This window comes from Amblyomma americanum, chromosome 5 (assembly GCF_052857255.1).
Source record: "Amblyomma americanum isolate KBUSLIRL-KWMA chromosome 5, ASM5285725v1, whole genome shotgun sequence".
In the NCBI taxonomy this organism is placed as follows: Eukaryota; Metazoa; Arthropoda; class Arachnida; order Ixodida; family Ixodidae; genus Amblyomma; species Amblyomma americanum.
Genome location: NC_135501.1, coordinates 71,668,733 through 71,687,636, shown reverse-complemented (window position 1 = coordinate 71,687,636; position 18,904 = coordinate 71,668,733). Strand labels below are relative to the sequence as shown.

Below are 18,904 nucleotides of genomic sequence, written 5' to 3'. Positions count from 1 at the left end.
GCGCTGGCGCGGATCACGTGTAGGGCAGTTTTTGCCCCTTGCAAATGACATAGGCGATGTCAGGAAAAGGGGGGGGGGGGGGGAGATGAAGCGTACAAGTAGAATGACAAATAACACTACAAAAAGAATAAGTAAACAAAAAAATTTGGAACAACGTAGAAGGAGGAGGAATGGAGACAAGAACATTAAAGAATTTTCAGATGTGTAAGGAAGAGGACGCGGATTTAAAAGCTCGCCACCGCACTTTTTCCTCCTCTGTGAAAACGAAACTGGACCATATTTACTACATTACCTTATGAAAATTTCGTGTTAAATTGAATCACTCATCATCATCATCACATAGAAAGGACGAGCACTAAAACTTCAAGTAATGACCTGTGCTGCCGTAAAACGCTAAGCCGCCCATTCTCACTTCCAATACACAAACGCACTTAGACGCAGCTGCACCAGATGGCGCTAGAAATTGACAAAGAAGGTCCCGATGTTTGTAGCACGGAAGTTGAAGTGTGTAGTCTGTCTTGTAGAGGCCGGTGGTGGTTACAACTTTATTGCCACAAATTGGAAGGGATTAGCAGCGGCTGGGGCGAGTCAAGAGTGGCCTCCAGTCGCGGGCGACCTCTTGAGCTCGCGTGATGATGGCCAGTTTCGTTGTTTTTCTTGAACTGGCCTAGAGCGTGTCTCATTCCTCCGCCGAGGCAGCTGGCAAGAGTGTCGTCGGAGGGGGTTTGTTAGCGCATTCCCGTAATATATGGTCTTGGGGGGCGTGCGTCCCGTCCCCGCAGTGCGAGCATGCAGGGTGATATTCACCGTTTGTAACTGAACATAATCGGTAAGGGCTAAGAATTGCCTTTGTTTGTAGGCGTCCGAGTATCGTGGCTTGCGCCCTGTCCAGGTCGGGGGGAGAGGCGGGATACGTGCATCTGGCTTCTCCTCACTCTCGTAGCAATCTTTCGCCTTTGTCTTGTAGAGGTGAAAAAAAAAAATATGTTAGTTCGCGGCCACAGTTGTAGGCACAGCGCCTGAAGAGGTTACGGAAATGAGCAAGAAATCTCTATGAGCTTTATTTCATGTTCTACTGAAATTAGGCAGTGCAAATTTGCTTTTATATCTAAGTAGAGGTCCGACACTTAAATTATTCGTGTCCTACGTGTTCACGTGGAAGCAGCAACGGCGCTGCAAGTGAACGAGGAGACGGAGCGCTGGTTCAGCCAAGGAACATCATAGATGACCGCGGTACAGGTGTCCTTCACCTGTGGCAGAAAAATAAAAGAAAAAGTTATTATGTAACGCAGAATGGCTTCACCAACCTGCCCACAAAATGGCACCGGTTTCTTTAGAAATTGATCCCATACTTACAGGAGACAGCAGAAATGTGAACTCTTCTCCCCGCAAAAGGTTGTGATCAATAAGACGTGATTTCTGATATTCAGTTTATCTATGTATCAAAGTGCCGTTACAGCAACCGCCTACAAAAGCGTGGCCCTCCGCATAACATATCAAGATCCACTCTTTGCCTTATTCTTCTTACCGTTATAATTGCCCCTTTTATACATGTCCAATAGGAATTATAAAGATAAAACATGCAGCAAGTTACTGCCTAATGTTTCTTGTGTTTTCTCCCCGCAAGGGCAAAATCGTTTCAAAAACACAGGCTCGCGCTGAACAGAATACGGCAGCTGTGTCATTCAAGCATCCTGCGCGTTGCCCTTTCTTCTAGGCACCATCGATGTGGCGCATAAACACATGTTGGCGTGGACGTGTATTGAAGAGATGGGTACTTGGCACTGTACAATTGCTGTTGTTTGTGTTGAATTGAAGAGAGCTAGGTTTGAGACAAATGGGACAAACACAACAATGCGAATGTAATGACCTGTTATTGAGGGCAACTGTGTATTGTTCAAGCGATGGAAAGTCTTAATAGTGGCAGGCAGGCGCACAAGGATATTTTTGTCTAAGCTGTCACGACCGGAAAATGTTCGCATTGTGCTCTTCGTGGCCTTGGCGCTTTGATTTCTGAGGTTAAAATTTTTTTTTCTGCAGAGTGATAGACAGGAAAGCTCACATATTTGTCCGCTTTTGTTATAATTAGAAGGCTTGTGTTATTTCCCTGGCTCACCAATTTTAGATTATGTTTTTGCTTCCCAACATCAGTGTGCACAGGCTCAATTTACATTTCAAGAGGAACTTTGTAATATGCGTCACAATGTTGCCGGTGGGCGCCATATTTTCACTTGAACATGGCCTCTCAAAACAAAGCTGCTTATTGAGGCTCCTGCCTTTGTGGCGACATAGGTCGTTTTTTTACGCATCTGCCTTTTTGTACACATTGGTCGTTTTGCATGTCAATTCAAGCTCGTAAACGAAGCACTGAGCGCTGTTGACCAACATACTATTTTGCTTGACGCCACAACTTCTTTGTTTCTATTTCTCGTGATCGTCACGCTCAAGCGGAGAATGAGCGCTCTTCCATATCATGAAAATTAGAATCGAGAGTTGCAAGACGCGCTCATCTTGTTTGTAAAGCACCTCGTTATACGCAGTTTTTCGAAATTACCTTTTTCCTATTCAGTGCGAGGTAGAGTCCGCACGGAAAGAAATCGCCTCAACCAATGATTCGGACATATGCGAGCAATGAGACAGGAGGCTAAAACGCCGTGCAAGTGAACTATCAACAAGTTTTCCCGGCTGCACCTGCTACTGTAGCACCAGAAAGGTCTCTGCATTAGGGGTTCGACGACCATGGATGGCAGTGCACACAAGTGCACTTCTTCCCGTCGTGTCAGTAGCAACGGTATCAACTTTGCCAAACGATGCTTGACCGTCTTTGAGTATTTCAAAGACGCCGAACTAGTAAGACTTATAGTGGTCCTGCGGACTGATCAGAATGGAAATGTGTTTACGCCACAGAAAACTTTCCAACCCCTGGGTCTCTTTAACGTGCACTGACATCGCACAGCACACAGGAAATTCTAGAGGCCTGTGTGCTGTGCGATGTCAGTGCACGATAAAGAACCTTATGTGGTTGAAATTTCCGGAGCACTCCACTACGGCGTCCCTCATAGCCTGAGTCGCTATGGGACCTTAAACCTCCATAAACCAAACAAAAACATTCCAACACCTCTAGACCCACATCAGACACTTCACGTGACACGTGTGAAGGCGCTTTTTTAAGAAAATGTTGCACACGCTGCCTATATGTTTCAGCCTCTATCCCAAACGAACGATTGGGAGCGGCCCAGCCCATAGCCTCCTATTTTCCATTCCTGGTCATCAGCGCCAAGATTAGAGGCTGCCGAGCGTCGGATTTTCGTCAAGGCTGCGAGCGCCGCTAATCGGCGATAGGCAAACGTACGCGTGGGGCGATGAATGAGGTGCGCGCCACGAAGAGGCGCCTGCATCGGAAAATACACATAGTTCATTGGGCAATGAACGAAGCACTTCGCTCTTCGCGGCGCGCCTAGTTTTGCCGCTGGCCGTGATGAGGCGCTCGCATCGCAGAGAACGCGCTCGTGGCAGAGACTGAACAAGCAACAGCCTCCTCTCCATTCTCTCAAGACGTCCTCACAGTTGCGCGCAAAGAGCGCTGGTCACCTAGATTTTGCCTGAACAGCCGCTTTGGAGCCGATGCCCAGGCATGGAAAATATAGGAGGCTATATTTTCCATGCCAGGTGTGTTCGTGATAACGCAGTGCCGCGTATAGCCATTTACTCGCTGTGGACGTCGGTAACCTGTGGCGATTTATGTAGCCTGCACTCAACCAACCAGCCCCAATGATTGCTCTCTTCGTTGTATGTGGTATCCAACAGATTAGTTGCAGAAACTATGGCTTGTCAGCGACTGCAGAATAACCAGACAATATGTTTTTCCGGCTACCTTAAATGCACGCGTGGACGTAGCCTGTAGTGCTTACTGGTAGCTCTGATATGTCAAAATTTTCAGCCGCGCACTATGCAAATAAGGGCAGTTTTGTCGCCCACATGTAATACGCGCGTCGCCATCGGGGCAAAATGGATCGGCGCGCGGTAGGAGCAAGAAAGATTGAACACCTAATAAATGTACGCAAGATATATTCTAGCGTGAAACATAAAAATGGCTTTCTTGTTTTGAATGCTTTCTGCTCTTGTCTACATAAATTCCAGGTGTGCTGCGCTCGCATGATCAAGAACGCCGGAGTCAATTTTGTTTCATGAATGGAGTTGATCTGTGAAGTGAAAGCTGTAAGGCAGAAAAGGAGCTTAACTGCAAGAGCGATGGGCGCAGGCTAGGAAGCAGTGTGAGTGCCATAGTTTACGCCTAAGAATGACTCGCGATATTGCAGCTAGAATTTAGCAGCTGTGCTTACGTCTCGCGTCTTGGGCAGGCACAGCTCCTTGGTGTACGTCTCGGTCACGCGGCACGTTGATTCGGCAATCTTGAAAGTGAGCCGGTAGTTCGTGCCGGCCACAACCTGCGTAGAGGCAAAAACAAAGGCACAAACTGTTGGAAAGCGCTGCGATAACCTGCAACTGAGATCTGATCTAATCAGACAGCGGAAAAAAATGAAATTTTAAACACGGTTACAAACACGCCCTTCAGCAAAATACAGAGTGCTGCAATAATGTAAAACACGTATGTAGTAAGTGACACACCATGTAGTCTATTTCTGCACATTTTTTATGCACGAGACTAATTTGAAGTCACTTTCTTTGAGGCCATCTTGCTTATCAATATTGCCAAGCGCATTGAGTGCGCATATCTTTCCAGCAGAACGCAGTATGGGCTGCGCCAGAAGGAGGTACAGATTCAGCATGCAGCAAGTATAATCTATATCGACAGATAGACTAGACTTTAAAATGAATGTCAGACTGAAACTGCGTTTCATACACGCCGTACAAACCATAGCGAACCTGATGCCAGTCAGTAAATGAGGGTATTCCTAAGGAAAGCACCTGAAATATGTCCTCTAAGAGTAGGATATTTGCTGCCGAAATAGAAAAGGTTAACACGAAAAAAAAAGCTCTTTAGCAGGTTTGAAGAAGGGAAGTCCAACGGTAAAGGCTGTAATATACTTGGGTGACCGCATGACCAGTCGCCCAACAGAAAAGTACGGGATATGGCTTCGTCGCGCCCCGCTTTAAACACAGATTGGTAGCACCCTCGTTATTGCCCGATTATTCACTGTCAAAGCGAAGTAGGCAGCTGCTGATTGAAAAAAAAATTCAACAAGACTAAATTTGTAACACGGACAGCCGAGCTAGTGGGTAGGACATTATGTGGGAACAGCGCGAAACACAGTGGACAAGAAAAAATACAATGCTCGTCCCGTCTTTCCTCTCCGCTGCGCTTCGCGCTCTTTTCCACTAAATTTGTGGCTATCACAATTGCCCACGTATCTTGTTCTCTTACCTTTAACTAATAAGGGAGTAATTACACACTCGCATCCACTCACGCGCAGCCATACGGCTGCACCTGCATGTTCAAGCCCCGGACCAGGACCAATTTTTCTTTAACGATGACGTTTCCGAGAACGCTGTTGAGCTTTCCGTTCTAGCTGTATGGCTGCGCTTGCGTGAATGTCCACGAGAAATCACTCCCTTAATACAAATCTACTCCGCCTTGGGGGATTCCTTTAAACATCTGGCCGACACTGCTGCCACTTCGAGTTATTGATCAATTCGCTCTCGCCCTACCAAAAGCTTGCCGTCGCGGTTAGCTCAGTTGGTAGAGCGACTCCTCCGGTGAAGCGTTCAACTACGACGTTTGGGAGAAAGCTGCACAGCTTTCCTTTTTAGCCGTATGGCTGCGACTGGGCGGATGTCAAGGAGGAATTACTGCCTTATGACAAATATACTTCACTTTGGGTGCTTTCCCCAAACATTTGAACATACTTTTAACTAAGATGTGACTGTGGAATATTTTAATGCACTGTTGTGAACATGTTGATGGTAATTGTCTCACATTCGGATATGTAGCAAATTCTTGCTTTTAAAATTTGTACTGAGCTTGCATGGAGTGGTTAACAGTGCCATAGAAAACCAATGAGGCGCGTATTTGACAATAAACAGCAGGAAACTACAAGTGTCCCGAATGGGGATCTCAGGATATATTGGTTGTTATGATGCAGTCTTATAATATGCGAAAAAATTGCCTTCATAAACAATTTCCCGTTGAAAAAAATGCGCTGGTACTGAATTTCTGGTTATGGTTGCCAAGTGCGCTAGGATTACTACTGCAGTTTCTGCCCAAACAAGGCAAATACGATTAACGCTGTTAGAGATGAGGGGTCGTTGAGTGAGCTGACTCTTTCAGCGCCGCAGGTCCCTTCTACGAATGACGTTGTCGGACTTGGTTATGAAAGAAACTGTACAGGGGGTTTATTTTACATTATTTACAAGATTTAGGAATCCATTTGAAGGTGATGGGGGAAGATCGGATGAACTGAGAAGATCTGAGGATGATCGAGGATTCCTTCCCCACGGCACTCGTCGTCCGGTTTTAAAAGGGTCCGGTCCCTAGGATTCCCCAGGTTCGAGGACGTGTTCGCCAGGTTGGGTGTAGCCTAACTTGCGCTGTCGCACACACACACCACTTCACATAGGGGCACGCCCTCGTCACATGTCTCGCCGGAGAGAGAGAGGGTGCCGCTGGACCATCTCCCCCACCAGAGAGAGCGTTGCCTTCGCGTCCGAACGACAGTTCTCACGCTGTTAAGCCGAACACGTCTTCCGGGAAGTCCGAATGGGCGAGGCGCCGGCGAGCAGGCACAGTTGAAGGGGTGAGCCACCCCTGCTCGGTTCTGGCGGCCGCTAACTGCCTCCGTGCCGCACGGTCGATCTTCCGGGAACTATGTTGTTTACAAACGGCAGTGGAATCCTCCGTCTCGAATCCAATAACCCAAGCGGGGACAGGCCGTGGGAACGAAGATGCCTATCGTCGTGCAGGGACCCCGGCTGCAGGTGTCCCGGGCCGACTACGCAGCTAAATCAGACGGACTGTCGCCAGAATCCTTACACCGCCCAACTGCCGCACCCAACCTGAAGCCGGTATAAAAAAAAATAAATTAAATAACTTTTCTCGGCGACAGCGGAAGTCTGGGTACGGTTAACTCAGCTTTTCCTGTCTTTCAAGTCTATTCCACTCTTCTCATCTGAAATTTCGACTCCAAGGTCCCGCCGGCCGCTGCCCCGAGGCGGGGCTCGGTGCTGTAGTCAACAGATAGCTCCGAACAGCGGGCCATACTCAGGGAGTTCAGCCTTCTTATCCCCTCTTCGAATTTCGCAGGCACGAATTTTATGGCCTACAAGAACTTCCCCTTAACCTTATTAGGCTTTTTCAGGAAAGCAGTTCAATTATTTTATTTACTTAGAGCGAAAATATTCCGGACAAAAGCATTTTTAAGAGGGAAACCGTTCCAGAACGCACTCTTTTCGTATAATATTTGACTATAACAATCAATATATCCGCAGACCACCTGACGGCAGTCTCACGTTTTTTTCATTAACGTTTTTGCTATTCTCAAAGGCGTTCCCCATTGTTTTTCTATGGAAGTCTTAACTGCACGATGAGATCGATGGAAACAGTTCAAAAGAAAAATTTGCTACATATGAGAAGAATCGATTACTACTTTCAATATTTCCTTAAAAATATCTAGCAATTTTCCAATTTTGAATGTTTTATTTCGAAATTGTTGGACATAAAGTATTCTTTACGAGCGATTAACATTCCCTTGAAAAAAATCTCAGCACTTTCCTCCATTTCCATGTATAAACAATGCTCCTAAGTCGTCAGTTTTTTTTTTAGCCTTTCATTAATGAACGAAAAATCATTTCAGCATTCTTTCAGTTCGCATCCCGTCAGAGAGTTTTTCTTTTTTTGCGACTGTATAGCTATGCTCAGCAGGAGGAAGTTCAGTTTGCATAGCTACGTGCAATATGAAGAAAAGCGAAAAAAAAAAATTCGAGGTGTTTTTGCAATCCTGCGAGACAACGTAAGCGTGGAAGATTTACGACCCTTCCGTCCACCTTTAGCCGGCGCGAAACCCGGCAAAACACGACACGCCTACTATGTCGGTGTCTCGCGGCCTTGGGACAAGCGCGCGTGCAGCGTATTACCGCATTAACGGTGTTTTTCCAGGCACACGGGGCGCCAACGCCGCGTACAAGCAGGCAACTCTGAGAGCCCTTTCGCAGTGCCCTCTGTAACCGTAGGAAGGTTTATTGTCGCAGACTCCTCGCATCGCTCGTGCAAACATTCCGCAAAGAAAAGAAAGAAAGGTTAAGAGAACGAGAGAGAAAGAGAAGGACGGAAAGGCTGTGAGGTTAACCAGGGAAGTCCAGATTTACCTTAGGTTATAATGAGACGAGATTCGGATTTTAGTCTGGACTTAGAGGCTCGCGTTTGTGCTAACGGGCCCAGGCGATTCCCAGTGGGTTACCCTACACGTCGAGAGGGCAACGAAGGGCAAAAAAAAGCAGCAAATATGAGTGACCTGAAGGACCGCTGCGGGCGACCACTATGCCAGTGCAGGGCAGGGTGGGAGCTTTCAGAAGGAAAATAAAAAGAAAGAAACTGAAAGACTACCTCTAATGAGCTTGGAATTGAGTGTGCGTGGTACGTACACATCAGACTCGAGCATAGTACGGGCATGTATTTTTCTGAGCAATGACAGTAGCATGGCAAACAAGAAATGAATTGCGTTTAGAGGTTCTGGCGGGCTCGTTGGATATGAAGCGTCTTGAAGTTAACAGCGCTTTCTGAGATACATTCTTCATTCTTTGTCTTATGTTTGTGTGTGTCTTACACTGCGCTGCTAACTTCAAGGTGGCTATATGTACAACGGAACACTACAATTCATGACCTGTATAGAAGTCCAAGGCACAAGTTTTCTAGTACAAGGAAGAAATTTGCCTCAAATTGGTATCAAAATTGATGTCCACGGTGGCATGCATGTTCTTTTTATGTGCTCTTTAAAGAGCTCGCAAAAAGTTCATCATCAGCCTGACTGCGCCCACCACAGGGTAAATGCCTCTGCCATGTCTCTTCAGTTAACCCGTCCTTTACCAGATGCGGCCACCATATCCCCCCAAACTTCTTAACCTCATCCGCCCACCTAACTTTCTGCCGCCCCCTGGTACGCTTTCCTTGCTAAATAAGTTGATAGTGGTCAAAGTTAGTGCGCGTTAACCCGAGCAAATTTTAAAGCGGTGGTTATGGGCAGGGCCAGTCAAGATAAACTGTTGGAGTGTGTATGGACAAGAGGCCACTGTAATAAAGCTTAACTCCAAGCGAGCATATGCCCTCGTACGCCGTTTCTTTAAGAGCTGGTAGCTCTTTCAGAGCTGCAGCTTGCGCCAGTACATCAGAGGCCGAACTGTCAAAGCCTTCCCCACGTAGAAGCAGTTTTTGAGTGTGTCTGGTGGGTGTGGCCTTAAAACCATCGAAGCGAAGAGATCAAAGCGAAGGCTACATTCTGCGAATTACAAATCGCTGAGGCGGCTTCCGTTTTCGCACCTTATTTGCTAACTAGAGTTCTCTCGTGCACAACGCAGCAGCACGCTTTAAAAACGCTGTGCGGCTTGGCTGCTTTTAGGTTGTTTATACTGCAAGTTTTAAACCGTTATCTGTATGGCCATGCTCCGTTTACAATGCATATTTGAAAAGGAAGAATTTCAAGGTGCCGCCTACGCATTCAGTAGTGTATTTCAAAATTTCGGCACACATGAAGTCATCTTGTCTTGCAGTTTTGCGGGGATTTATTTTGCCGGTTATGAGATAGGCCCCCTAGAAAAACACACCACTCTGTAGAGCGCTCGAGCGAGAAGTAAGCAAACATTTCCTCATTACGTATATAGCGTGCAAAAACAAAAACATCATAATAAAACCGATTTTTCTTAAAAGCTTTAATGTCTTTAGTGCCTGTGTAACCCTGAAAATTTACCTTCGTGAAATAACTTTGTTCTAGTTTAGTTTTTTTTTTTATTCAGACGTTCTCTCGAGAGCAAGAGCAGTCAAGAAATTATATACAAAGAGAACTTGAGTTGTTTTCTGGCCCCGCCGCGGTGGCTCAGTGGTTAGGGCGCTCGGCTACTGATCCGGAGTTCCCGGGTTCGAACCCGACTGCGGCGGCTGCGTTTTTATGGAGGAAAAACGCTAAGGCGCCCGTGTGCTGTGCACGATGTCAGTGCACGTTAAAGATCCCCAGGTGGTCGAAATTATTCTGGAGCCCTCCACTACGGCACCTCTTCTTCCTTTCTTCTTTCACTACCTCCTTTATCCCTTCCCTTACGGCGCGGTTCAGGTGTCCAACGATATATGGGACAGATACTGCGTCATTTCCTTTCCCCCCAAAACCAATTATTATTATTATGTATTCTGCAATGAAGTGTGATGGCTACGTTCTAAGCAAAAACTTTTTATTAGGTACACCATTTCCTCTAATACGGTAGCACCAGAGGTTAGGTTAGGTTAGTTTCTGTGCCTTCCCGGGATACGTGGTCTGGGCAATCCTCCTGGGAGGCTTAACATCCAACATTACGGTGGCACTCATCTGCTTAGCCGTTCAGTGTGAGGTCCCTCTGTGTGCCCACGGGATTTTGGGCCATGTGCGCCACCTTGGTCACGTGACCTAGTGACGTCATCACAACTTGCCCATCGGATTGTGAGCAAACTGACCCGCACGGCTGCCGACAGTTGAATTAATTATTTGTCGCGAAATATTGCTCGGGAAGCGCAACTTGGGTCTCACAAGCCCCGCCGGTGGTAGCACCTGCTAATGCAGGCAGTGGCGCATCGCTGAACCACTGCACCACTGCGCCAGGAGTGGTACGAGGACTCCTTCCAGCGATCTATGAATATAGAGTAACGAATGACCAATTCCGCACATGTGGGCGTTAACCCATCAGCGCTGCTGTGTCTTATGTCTTATGGTGGAGCTTAAGTCTGATTTCGGCGAACTTCGTACCAATTTCACAATTGGCCGCTGCATACTAAATAGTCCACCATTTTTTTAACAATTACTTGTTTACAATCAGTCTGTTGCCCTTACACCACCGACCTGCGATCCTACTGTTTTGTTTTCTGACAGGATTGCTGCAATTGTGGCAGTACCCATCGGGATAGGCTGCGTACGAGCTCAGTTCTTTGGATGCTACTCTTTAAATGGGGATGACTCATGTTTTCAGGGCTACACACTATTTTAAGCAAATTTGTTTGCAGCACTTTCACCTTAGACTATAAACGTGTGATGATTAAAAAACCGAGTAATTTTTCTTCTTACATATATAAACCGCACATAACATACGTACTTAAGACATCTAGAGTGATAACGTGTTTTTCAAAGGGTCCGTATAAAATTGGCGAAGTGAAGGAACTGTGGCATAGAACACTGGCCGTAGCGAAAACCCAAAGCCCATGGGTATATCACGTAACAGCCAAGATATATTACTACGGAATCGGTGTTCATGCTTCGCACACTAGCAAAAAGAATGCGCATTGCTATGCTTTATAATATGCTGCAGCACGGAATTACCGACCAAGATGAAATTACCCAGAATGCACTATAGAGATTTATTCACGACATATTGATTCGTTAGTGTTCGATCGTTAGTGCAACCTACCTGGGTCTCTGCGTCGGTGACCTCGAGCACCGTGTCGAAGAACTCTCTGTCGCCGACCTGCTGGCCGACTGCAAAGTGCGCCAGCTCTGTGAACAGGTCGTTGCCGTCCACGTTCTTCTTTTGCCAGCCGCCTACCAGTCGGGAGCCAGCTGCAGCTCCACAGCACACGGATGCCGCCAAGAGCATCGCCACCAGCACGAACGGAGAAGCCATGGCTTGGTAGTCACAAGTAACTGCAAGTGAAGGCCAGGGTTTGGGCTAGCTTCTATGGCAGTTTTTTTTTTTCAAGCGATGTTTATTCCCTCGGGGTATAAAGGTTATGAAATGAGAGATGAGCAAGATGCTTAAATAAATGAAAAAAGGTAGGCTGATCTAAAGAAATCAAGTAGTGAACGATGATATGGACCCTGTGTCCAGGCAATATAGGAATCCGGATTGTCCAGTGAGAGTCCCACCGCCGCCAGGTGCCGAATTCTCGTCGGCTTCAGCACCGGCCAGTTTTCGCTGCACATTTGTGTTCTTCTGAGCTACAGGGCTATATTAATGCTTGCAAGCTACTGGCTTGTTAAGTTATTCCTGGTAGTTATTGAGGTTGGCTGGAACTGACTGGTGTAGTGGGAACGGTACCGTCCAGGTTTTTCCATGTTGGCGGCGGTCTAGCAGGGGTTATATGTGTTTGTGGCAACAGAAAAATCAGTTAGATGGAGAGAAGACTTTGTGTGCTCGTCTGGCGATGTTTTGTACAGTCCCATTGTGCTCGCTATCCAAATGTGCGCTCTCACAAGGGCTGAGAAGAAGCAGTTTGGCATAGCTGTACCTTTTGCTCAGGGGAACACGATATGTCTGGGTGCTTTATGTTGAAAAGGTCAACCTATCAGGATGAAACTACGCATTTTAAGAAATAAGAGACAGTAATAATCCGTCCCTGTGGCAGGAGGACCTAGCGTATACTTTACAAATAACTGCCTACGTTGTGGTGGAATGCCATCGATTTTCTCAGAAATTCGCTTCGCTGTATAATAGAGATTCAGTCAAAGAAATAATTTCCCGAGGCTCCTGGTCATGTAGAGCATCGATCTGGAGTATGACCGAAATTGAATATGTCATTAGGCTGGGGAGACCAGTTTGAAGTACACCCGAAGTTTGAATTTCTCGCACAGTTCGGCAGGCGACGTCGCTTGTACACTATGTACAGTGGGACCTGCAAAGGGTTATGGTCTTTACGGAACTGAAACGTGTCCACATGGAAGCAGTCAGTGCTCAGCATACTAACTCAGCATACTCAGTGCTCAGCATACTCGCATGTTCACAAGCTCGTTTCCGCCAGGATGTGCACATGAAGCGTCCGGATCTGTTCCAGACTACAAACAGGTGCACTGTTCGCTGCAGAACGTTGCTAGGGTAAAGTTGCCTCGAGATTGTACTCTCGTGTAGGGCTGTTCCAGCTAATCTGGCAAGCGAAGCCCGTTTGCATCATATACATGACAACCTCAAATGCTGAGAATGAAAACAGGAGTATAGGAGCATTGATAGATCGAATCTGTCAGTCATTAACATTGCTCGCGTTGAATCTCCCGCGTCTAGGGAATTCTAGGGAAGTTTGCGCTTAGCGCCGGGACCTACCAAGGTAGAAAATCGTCTCTCCATGCGCCGTTAAACTCTCTCAAGTTCAGAACAGCATAAAACATGAACGGATATGAGTCTAGCCTCGGAGCATTGTATTATTAAGCCAAGAATAATTCAATGCGGCGCATCGGCCACGGAGCAGCCATAGACAGGAAGTAGAAATGCGAGACGGAAATTTCGACCGAGTACGAGGTGCACAATCGTGACTTCGCCGTTTTCCAATTATACGCCACCAAAATGCATTCTCAGAACCCACACACGGTGAACACGGGTTGCCTAACGTCGTGGTCGACCCGTATACACTTTAGCAGTTGATCGGAACTCACCCTTGGGTGTTTGGAGGCGATGTGTCAGCGTCAGCGGGTGAGTCGGCTGTAGGCGTCGTCGACGAGAGCGCTGCTTTTCCGACGGCGGCTGCGAACGGAAGACAACACAAGAGCTGAGAGAGGGTAAAGGGCGAGGGCGTTGGAGTGCGGCAAGCGAGACGCCTTCCAGACGGGTGGCGCGGCCTTCGAGTGCGGGAAGATATAGCCCGTGGCGTGGGTCCGTTTCTTCTTTCTGATTACACGGCGGGGGAAGACACGTGCGTCGGCAAGGGAGAGAAAGCAGTTCATGAACTGGAAATTCAGGCGCGCCAGACTTTGAAGTGGCTCGTCGTTGTCAGCCCGCATCTTTGGCTGGGTAAAGCCGAGAAAACCAGAAGAGCGGCCCTCGAGGTACTACATGCTGGTCGTAAAATGAGGATCAGTGACGGATGCTAATAAATATCCGCTAGTTTTTTTTTTGTGCCCCGAAGGTTCTGCATACAATTGCTACGTCATCGCCAAGCATTCTTATAGAATGCGGTTGATGCAGGCTGAGGCAGGCTTACGAAATTGGTTATATTAAAATGTTTCTAATGGAGTGAATCAGAAAAGGCGGTTGGATAAACGGCAGTTCTGTACTTCTCTACAAGGTTCACGAGGCTACACAGCGCCCCATACCGTCCCGTAGGAAAAGGTAGCGTATGAAAAAAAAAGCAAAAGCTAACAATAGACCAACTACAAAGATAAAGGTTAGAAATAAATTACACAAGGAAAACGTCATAAACATACCCTTAGCGTGGATGAAAACTTTTCGATACAGCAGAATACAGACCGGATTTTTACTAGATTTCAGCGAAAGTAACGAAGTGGTGTATGGGTGTCAGCAGATACCCCAACAGATGCTACCGACATTTTCTTTCTTTTCTTGCGGCAAGGGAGGCTATAGTATTAAGATTGAATTGAAGGCCGAGTGACACTTCAAATATTTTGCGAAAGTTCGCCCTCCTAATGTCCAATATGTACTGTTTCTGGCACCCCTTAGAAGTCTGGAAAAGCTCTGACATTTTGGCTAGACAATTCTAGTCTGTGGTGCTTTTCATAAGCTCGAGACTAGATCCAGTGTTCCTGCCACAATCATTTAGCCACTCGTTTTGGAAATTGAAGGCGACACTCCCGGTTTAAAGCGCACGGCAGTGTGGAACAAATAGAGTCAAGTACTGGATGTTTCATTTGATGTTCTGCAAATTTTAAGAAATGCCTTAATGAGTAAGAACAGTTCTTTTTCGGCAAAGCATTGGAAGAGGAGTAGCACTTTAGAATACAGCTAACAAGCTCTAACTATCACACTGAAATAATAATAATCAATATTGCCCTTTTTAACCACTAAGCTGAATTCCTTATTTATTGAACGGCGTGTAGACCACCATCAGTAACATTCATATCAGTTTTTAGAATTTAGAAAATGTGGTTGCCCTCGGCGCTATTGCACAGCATTTTTTTTTCTATTTCGACGAATTACGTAGACTGAAAGGGTTGTTCAGCCTCCGAGGTTTCCAAAGCGCATATATTTCGGCGTGATCCAATAAAAGCAAATTCTTGAGCCACAGAGCAAAGCGTAAGAGCGCTTTCAAAAACTTCAAAGCTTATATTGACATTACGGTACCTACACTGATCCACAGAGCAAAGCGTAAGAGCGCTTTCAAAACCTTGAAAGCTTATATTGACATTACGGTACCTACACGTCACGCAATAAATGATTCCAGCGCTATTAGTAAATGATTCTAACACTAATGCATGGGCCTCGTTTAGGTCGCGGTCACCAAGACTTGTCTGGAAGCAGCCAACCTTGCCTGATGGACTACACTGGAAGGACCCATTTGACATCTGGCTTCAATCACCGTGTTTAGCAGCGTCCTTAATTGTGCGACCGTCTTCGACCCGAAAGAACGTGGGGCTGAAGTTTGGACACGAAGGGGCCCAATTTCCGGTGTCTTCTCGCGTGCCGAGAGCTGCCGCGGCGAGCAGGCGGGTGTTATCATCCCTAGTTGCCGCGAGCATGTCTGGAGACAAAGGTCTTGTTTCCGGTATTTCCTCACATCCAAGCCAGAATCACGCGTAGGGGGTTGTGAAGCACAGGAGACGGAACACATGTACACAACTATTTTGCCATGGAACAACTCGTGCGGACCTACCGCAGCTATGCGCTACACCGTCGGCCCCCTCCTCATCCTCAAGCTCAAACACGTGAGGGGCGCGTGTCTACATGGCAGAGAAAGTCTCAGATTGTGCGCGAAAATTAAATTCAGGTGTCACACCCTTTGCTTCGATGCCGTCCTCTAACTAGGGACTTTAAGGAATGAGAGCCATATGTAATTTGGCAACGACTGTGGCCGAGGGACACTGCCGTCTGCTTTTACGTCGTACGTAATGTGAGTAAACCCACACGTGATCTTTCGCCCACCGCCTAACTCCTTCGTTTGACGGCGCTCCTACCCTCGTGGTGGGAACGAGCCTCGATTTGACCAAGGTTTCTTCAAGCAGCCGCGGACCCCGAACTCCTCTCCAATGGCCTTCTAGCACGAACTACGCAGCAGCTCTCCCTGCTAGGCACCCCTCTTTCAGATGTTGGCGCGCTGTACATAAACAACAAAGGCTTACAAAAAAGAACAGGAAGACGAGACTGTAAGCCCTTGTTTTTAACTACAGCACGCCAAAACCTAAAAAATGAAAAACCAATTAGCCACCATGTCGGCATTGCTTACATAACCCTCGTCGCCCGCCGCACATAACCGATGCTCCCTCAGAGTTTCCGAGAGTCCACCGTCGCCTTTCGTTCTGGTGTTGCGTTCGCTCCTGAAAGGTAACGGTAGGTGCATGCTGGGTTCAGCGCCTTTCCGTGCTGCGCATTCAACTTTATCGGCGGTGCAGGGCGCCTCCCAGTAAGGCTGTTACAGAAAAAAATTTGGAATGAGGAACCCGTTAACGTTCACCATAGGCCATTGCAGTAAAGTATTCAGTCTTTTGAGGGGGCCGGCTACATAGAGACTTGTTTGCGTCAATACCACCTTCAGCTGTCCATCCACCCACGTGATGTACAATCAGATTTAAGAAACTCTGGCTAGTTTCGGTTTCAACCACTTCACTGCACCTGGCGCCTGGAGGAGAACAGATTCTTAAAAGTGTATAAACCTTGCCCACGAACGTAGCGCGGAAAGGCGGCGCCCGTGGCCGAATTGTCTGTTTGACCTGTGTCCGAAGCTGCTCTGTATTCCAAGGCGGCTGTTCGAATCCCGCTTGGGGACTGAGTTTTTTTCCTGGTGGATTTCGTTGTCTCGAAGACGATGTGACGCTTTTGTTGTCTTCCGTCCTGTCCCTACTGCAGCAATTGGCGCTGACGTCTGTATGCGCTTGACAATTATATATATGGTAGTTCCTTTGCCCTGGTACAGTCACGGACATAAGATTGTGGAGTGCTGATTCGCAGAAAACAATGCATTGCGGCGCGGTCAGGAGGTAGCAGATCATTGAAGAGGATAAAATCATGAAAATACCTATGCGTGCTCCATCTCTTAAAACAATAAAATCTGCTTGGCTAGCGAGGCAACGCAGAAATAATTTTTTCCGCAAATCCGCAACCAGGAAACTTTTGTCCATGATTGTGTAATGTCAAAGAAAGACTGTCGCTTTTTTTCATATTAGGCAGACATCGGCCTACAGGTGGTCAGTTTCTCAGTGGGAGAAGTGCCAAAGTAGACGGTGAAGACAATCCGGCGCAATAATAAATCATTCAAATATGTTATTATGTGAAATAAAGGCCGTCCTACTTTAGTGCTTCCGTCCCACCAAAACTGGCTAAGCTGCAGAAATTTAATAAGAAAGACATTTAAATAGCATGGACTAGCGCTGGTGCACGGTTTCCATTCTGCCAATTTTTATTTAATGTGATAGTCGGTGTGACACATGGGTCGGGAGGTCGCTTCTTTTCCGCCGACGTATGCCTTCATGCAGCGCTTATACGCCGCCATAATAAGATTATTTCTCAAAATCTGGAGGCAGAACCTTGGCCGGGGTTGGATATTGTACGGAAGGCGAAAATGCGAACCCATTCCGCGTCGAGAAGGTGACTTCTGGCGCAGCTGTGAATAGTGATCCGAGTGTCACAAGGAGACGTTCGCCACGATGTGTTGCTCTCACTCAGGTTAAGTACTCACGATAATGTCGTGTCACGAGCATTCGCTTTAGTTCAACTTTCGACCCGATAGTAAAGGTACCAGCAGAAAATAATGATCTAAGAAACACCTAGAATTTGCGGGGCGACTGCGAGAACTTTATGCTGCCATTGATGGCCAGTGGAGACATGGGCAAGCCTGTGCCGCATTCGGCAGCGTCAGTGGGCTCGGAACACCGAGGTGCTGTTACGATGACAAGCTAAACTGAGAGGCAAACTGGAAAATCACGAAGAATGAAACTACATATCCAGGTAACTAAAGTAGCAGTCCCCTCAAAAAGTAAAACAAAGATAACAACCAACGTGATAAACAATACGATACTATTCGTATCGTATAAAATTCATATCAATGATACGATTGCTGATTCAAGTAATATCAACAATAGAGAAAAAAGGCGATGCGACGAGGCATACGATAACACACTAGCTGAAATACTACAAGCAAATAAAGGTGCCAAGCAATAATGTACAGTAAAGCCAAGCCATGTAACAAAAAAGAGAAAATAAGGCTTACTGCGAGGGAATTTCGTTATCATGCCTCAAATTGATTTTGTGCACAGCCCATCTTACATTTGGCAAAAGCTAACGCTATTCTTTTACTATGATATGTGTTTATAAAATCTTTTCTCCTACTACAAGGCATCCTTGATCTTGACTTGCGCTTTCTATATTCGTACCATTTGTAGCGTATCCTGCGCGTTAGCATGCGAGCTGCATTAGGCTATGCTGTAATCTTTGTTCCGCACCCTGCAGGAAACATTTAGTTGAACCAGAAACATGTCAACGAAGGGAACAGAACACCTGTGCTACCGAAGAATATTGCCCATACAAAGAAATTGACTGTCTTTGCTGCGCGTGCATTAAGTGACGTGTTGAAGGCGTTTTCCGACTAGCGGACGAGTCGGAAACACCCACCCTTTTACCATGCAACCGTCATCCCACTTCAGAGGCCTGCAAAAACCAGTTCGAAAGTTCAGAAATTAAGTAAACTTAAACTTTCTTAAACCAAGAAGTTCATTGTGCCCAAGACTGGCGCACTGCACACAGTTTCAAAGTGCAGACAATTCGAAAACTTCATCTCCTTTAATACAAGAGGTCTACTCAGACCGATCAGCCAACCTACTGAAACACTTCGCGAGTTTGCGCGTTT

At 46.7% G+C, this 18,904-nt stretch overlaps 1 protein-coding gene across 1 annotated transcript; it reads right to left on the bottom strand.

Moving 5' to 3' along the window:
- Nucleotides 1-1,037: 1,037 nt before the first annotated feature.
- On the bottom strand, nucleotides 1,038-13,681 carry LOC144132533 (cystatin-2-like). The gene is made up of 4 exons (XM_077665014.1): nucleotides 13,548-13,681; nucleotides 11,596-11,828; nucleotides 4,344-4,448; nucleotides 1,038-1,250 (listed from the first exon to the last, which is right to left on the bottom strand). Exons 2-4 carry the CDS (start codon nucleotides 11,806-11,808, stop codon nucleotides 1,152-1,154), a joined length of 417 nt encoding a protein of 138 aa, XP_077521140.1. The 5' UTR covers nucleotides 11,809-11,828; nucleotides 13,548-13,681; the 3' UTR covers nucleotides 1,038-1,151.
- Nucleotides 13,682-18,904: the final 5,223 nt, after the last annotated feature.

Bases quoted from the DNA above. Each gene is read 5' to 3' on its own strand.
- LOC144132533 (XM_077665014.1), bottom strand. From the start codon at position 11,808: ATGGCTTCTCCGTTCGTGCTGGTGGCGATGCTCTTGGCGGCATCCGTG. The intron at 4,449-11,595 runs GTAGGTTGCACT...GCCTCTACGCAG, and splicing joins TCACCGACGCAGAGACCCAG to GTTGTGGCCGGCACGAACTA. The intron at 1,251-4,343 runs GTAAGCACAGCT...TTTCTGCCACAG, and splicing joins GCCTGCCCAAGACGCGAGAC to GTGAAGGACACCTGTACCGC.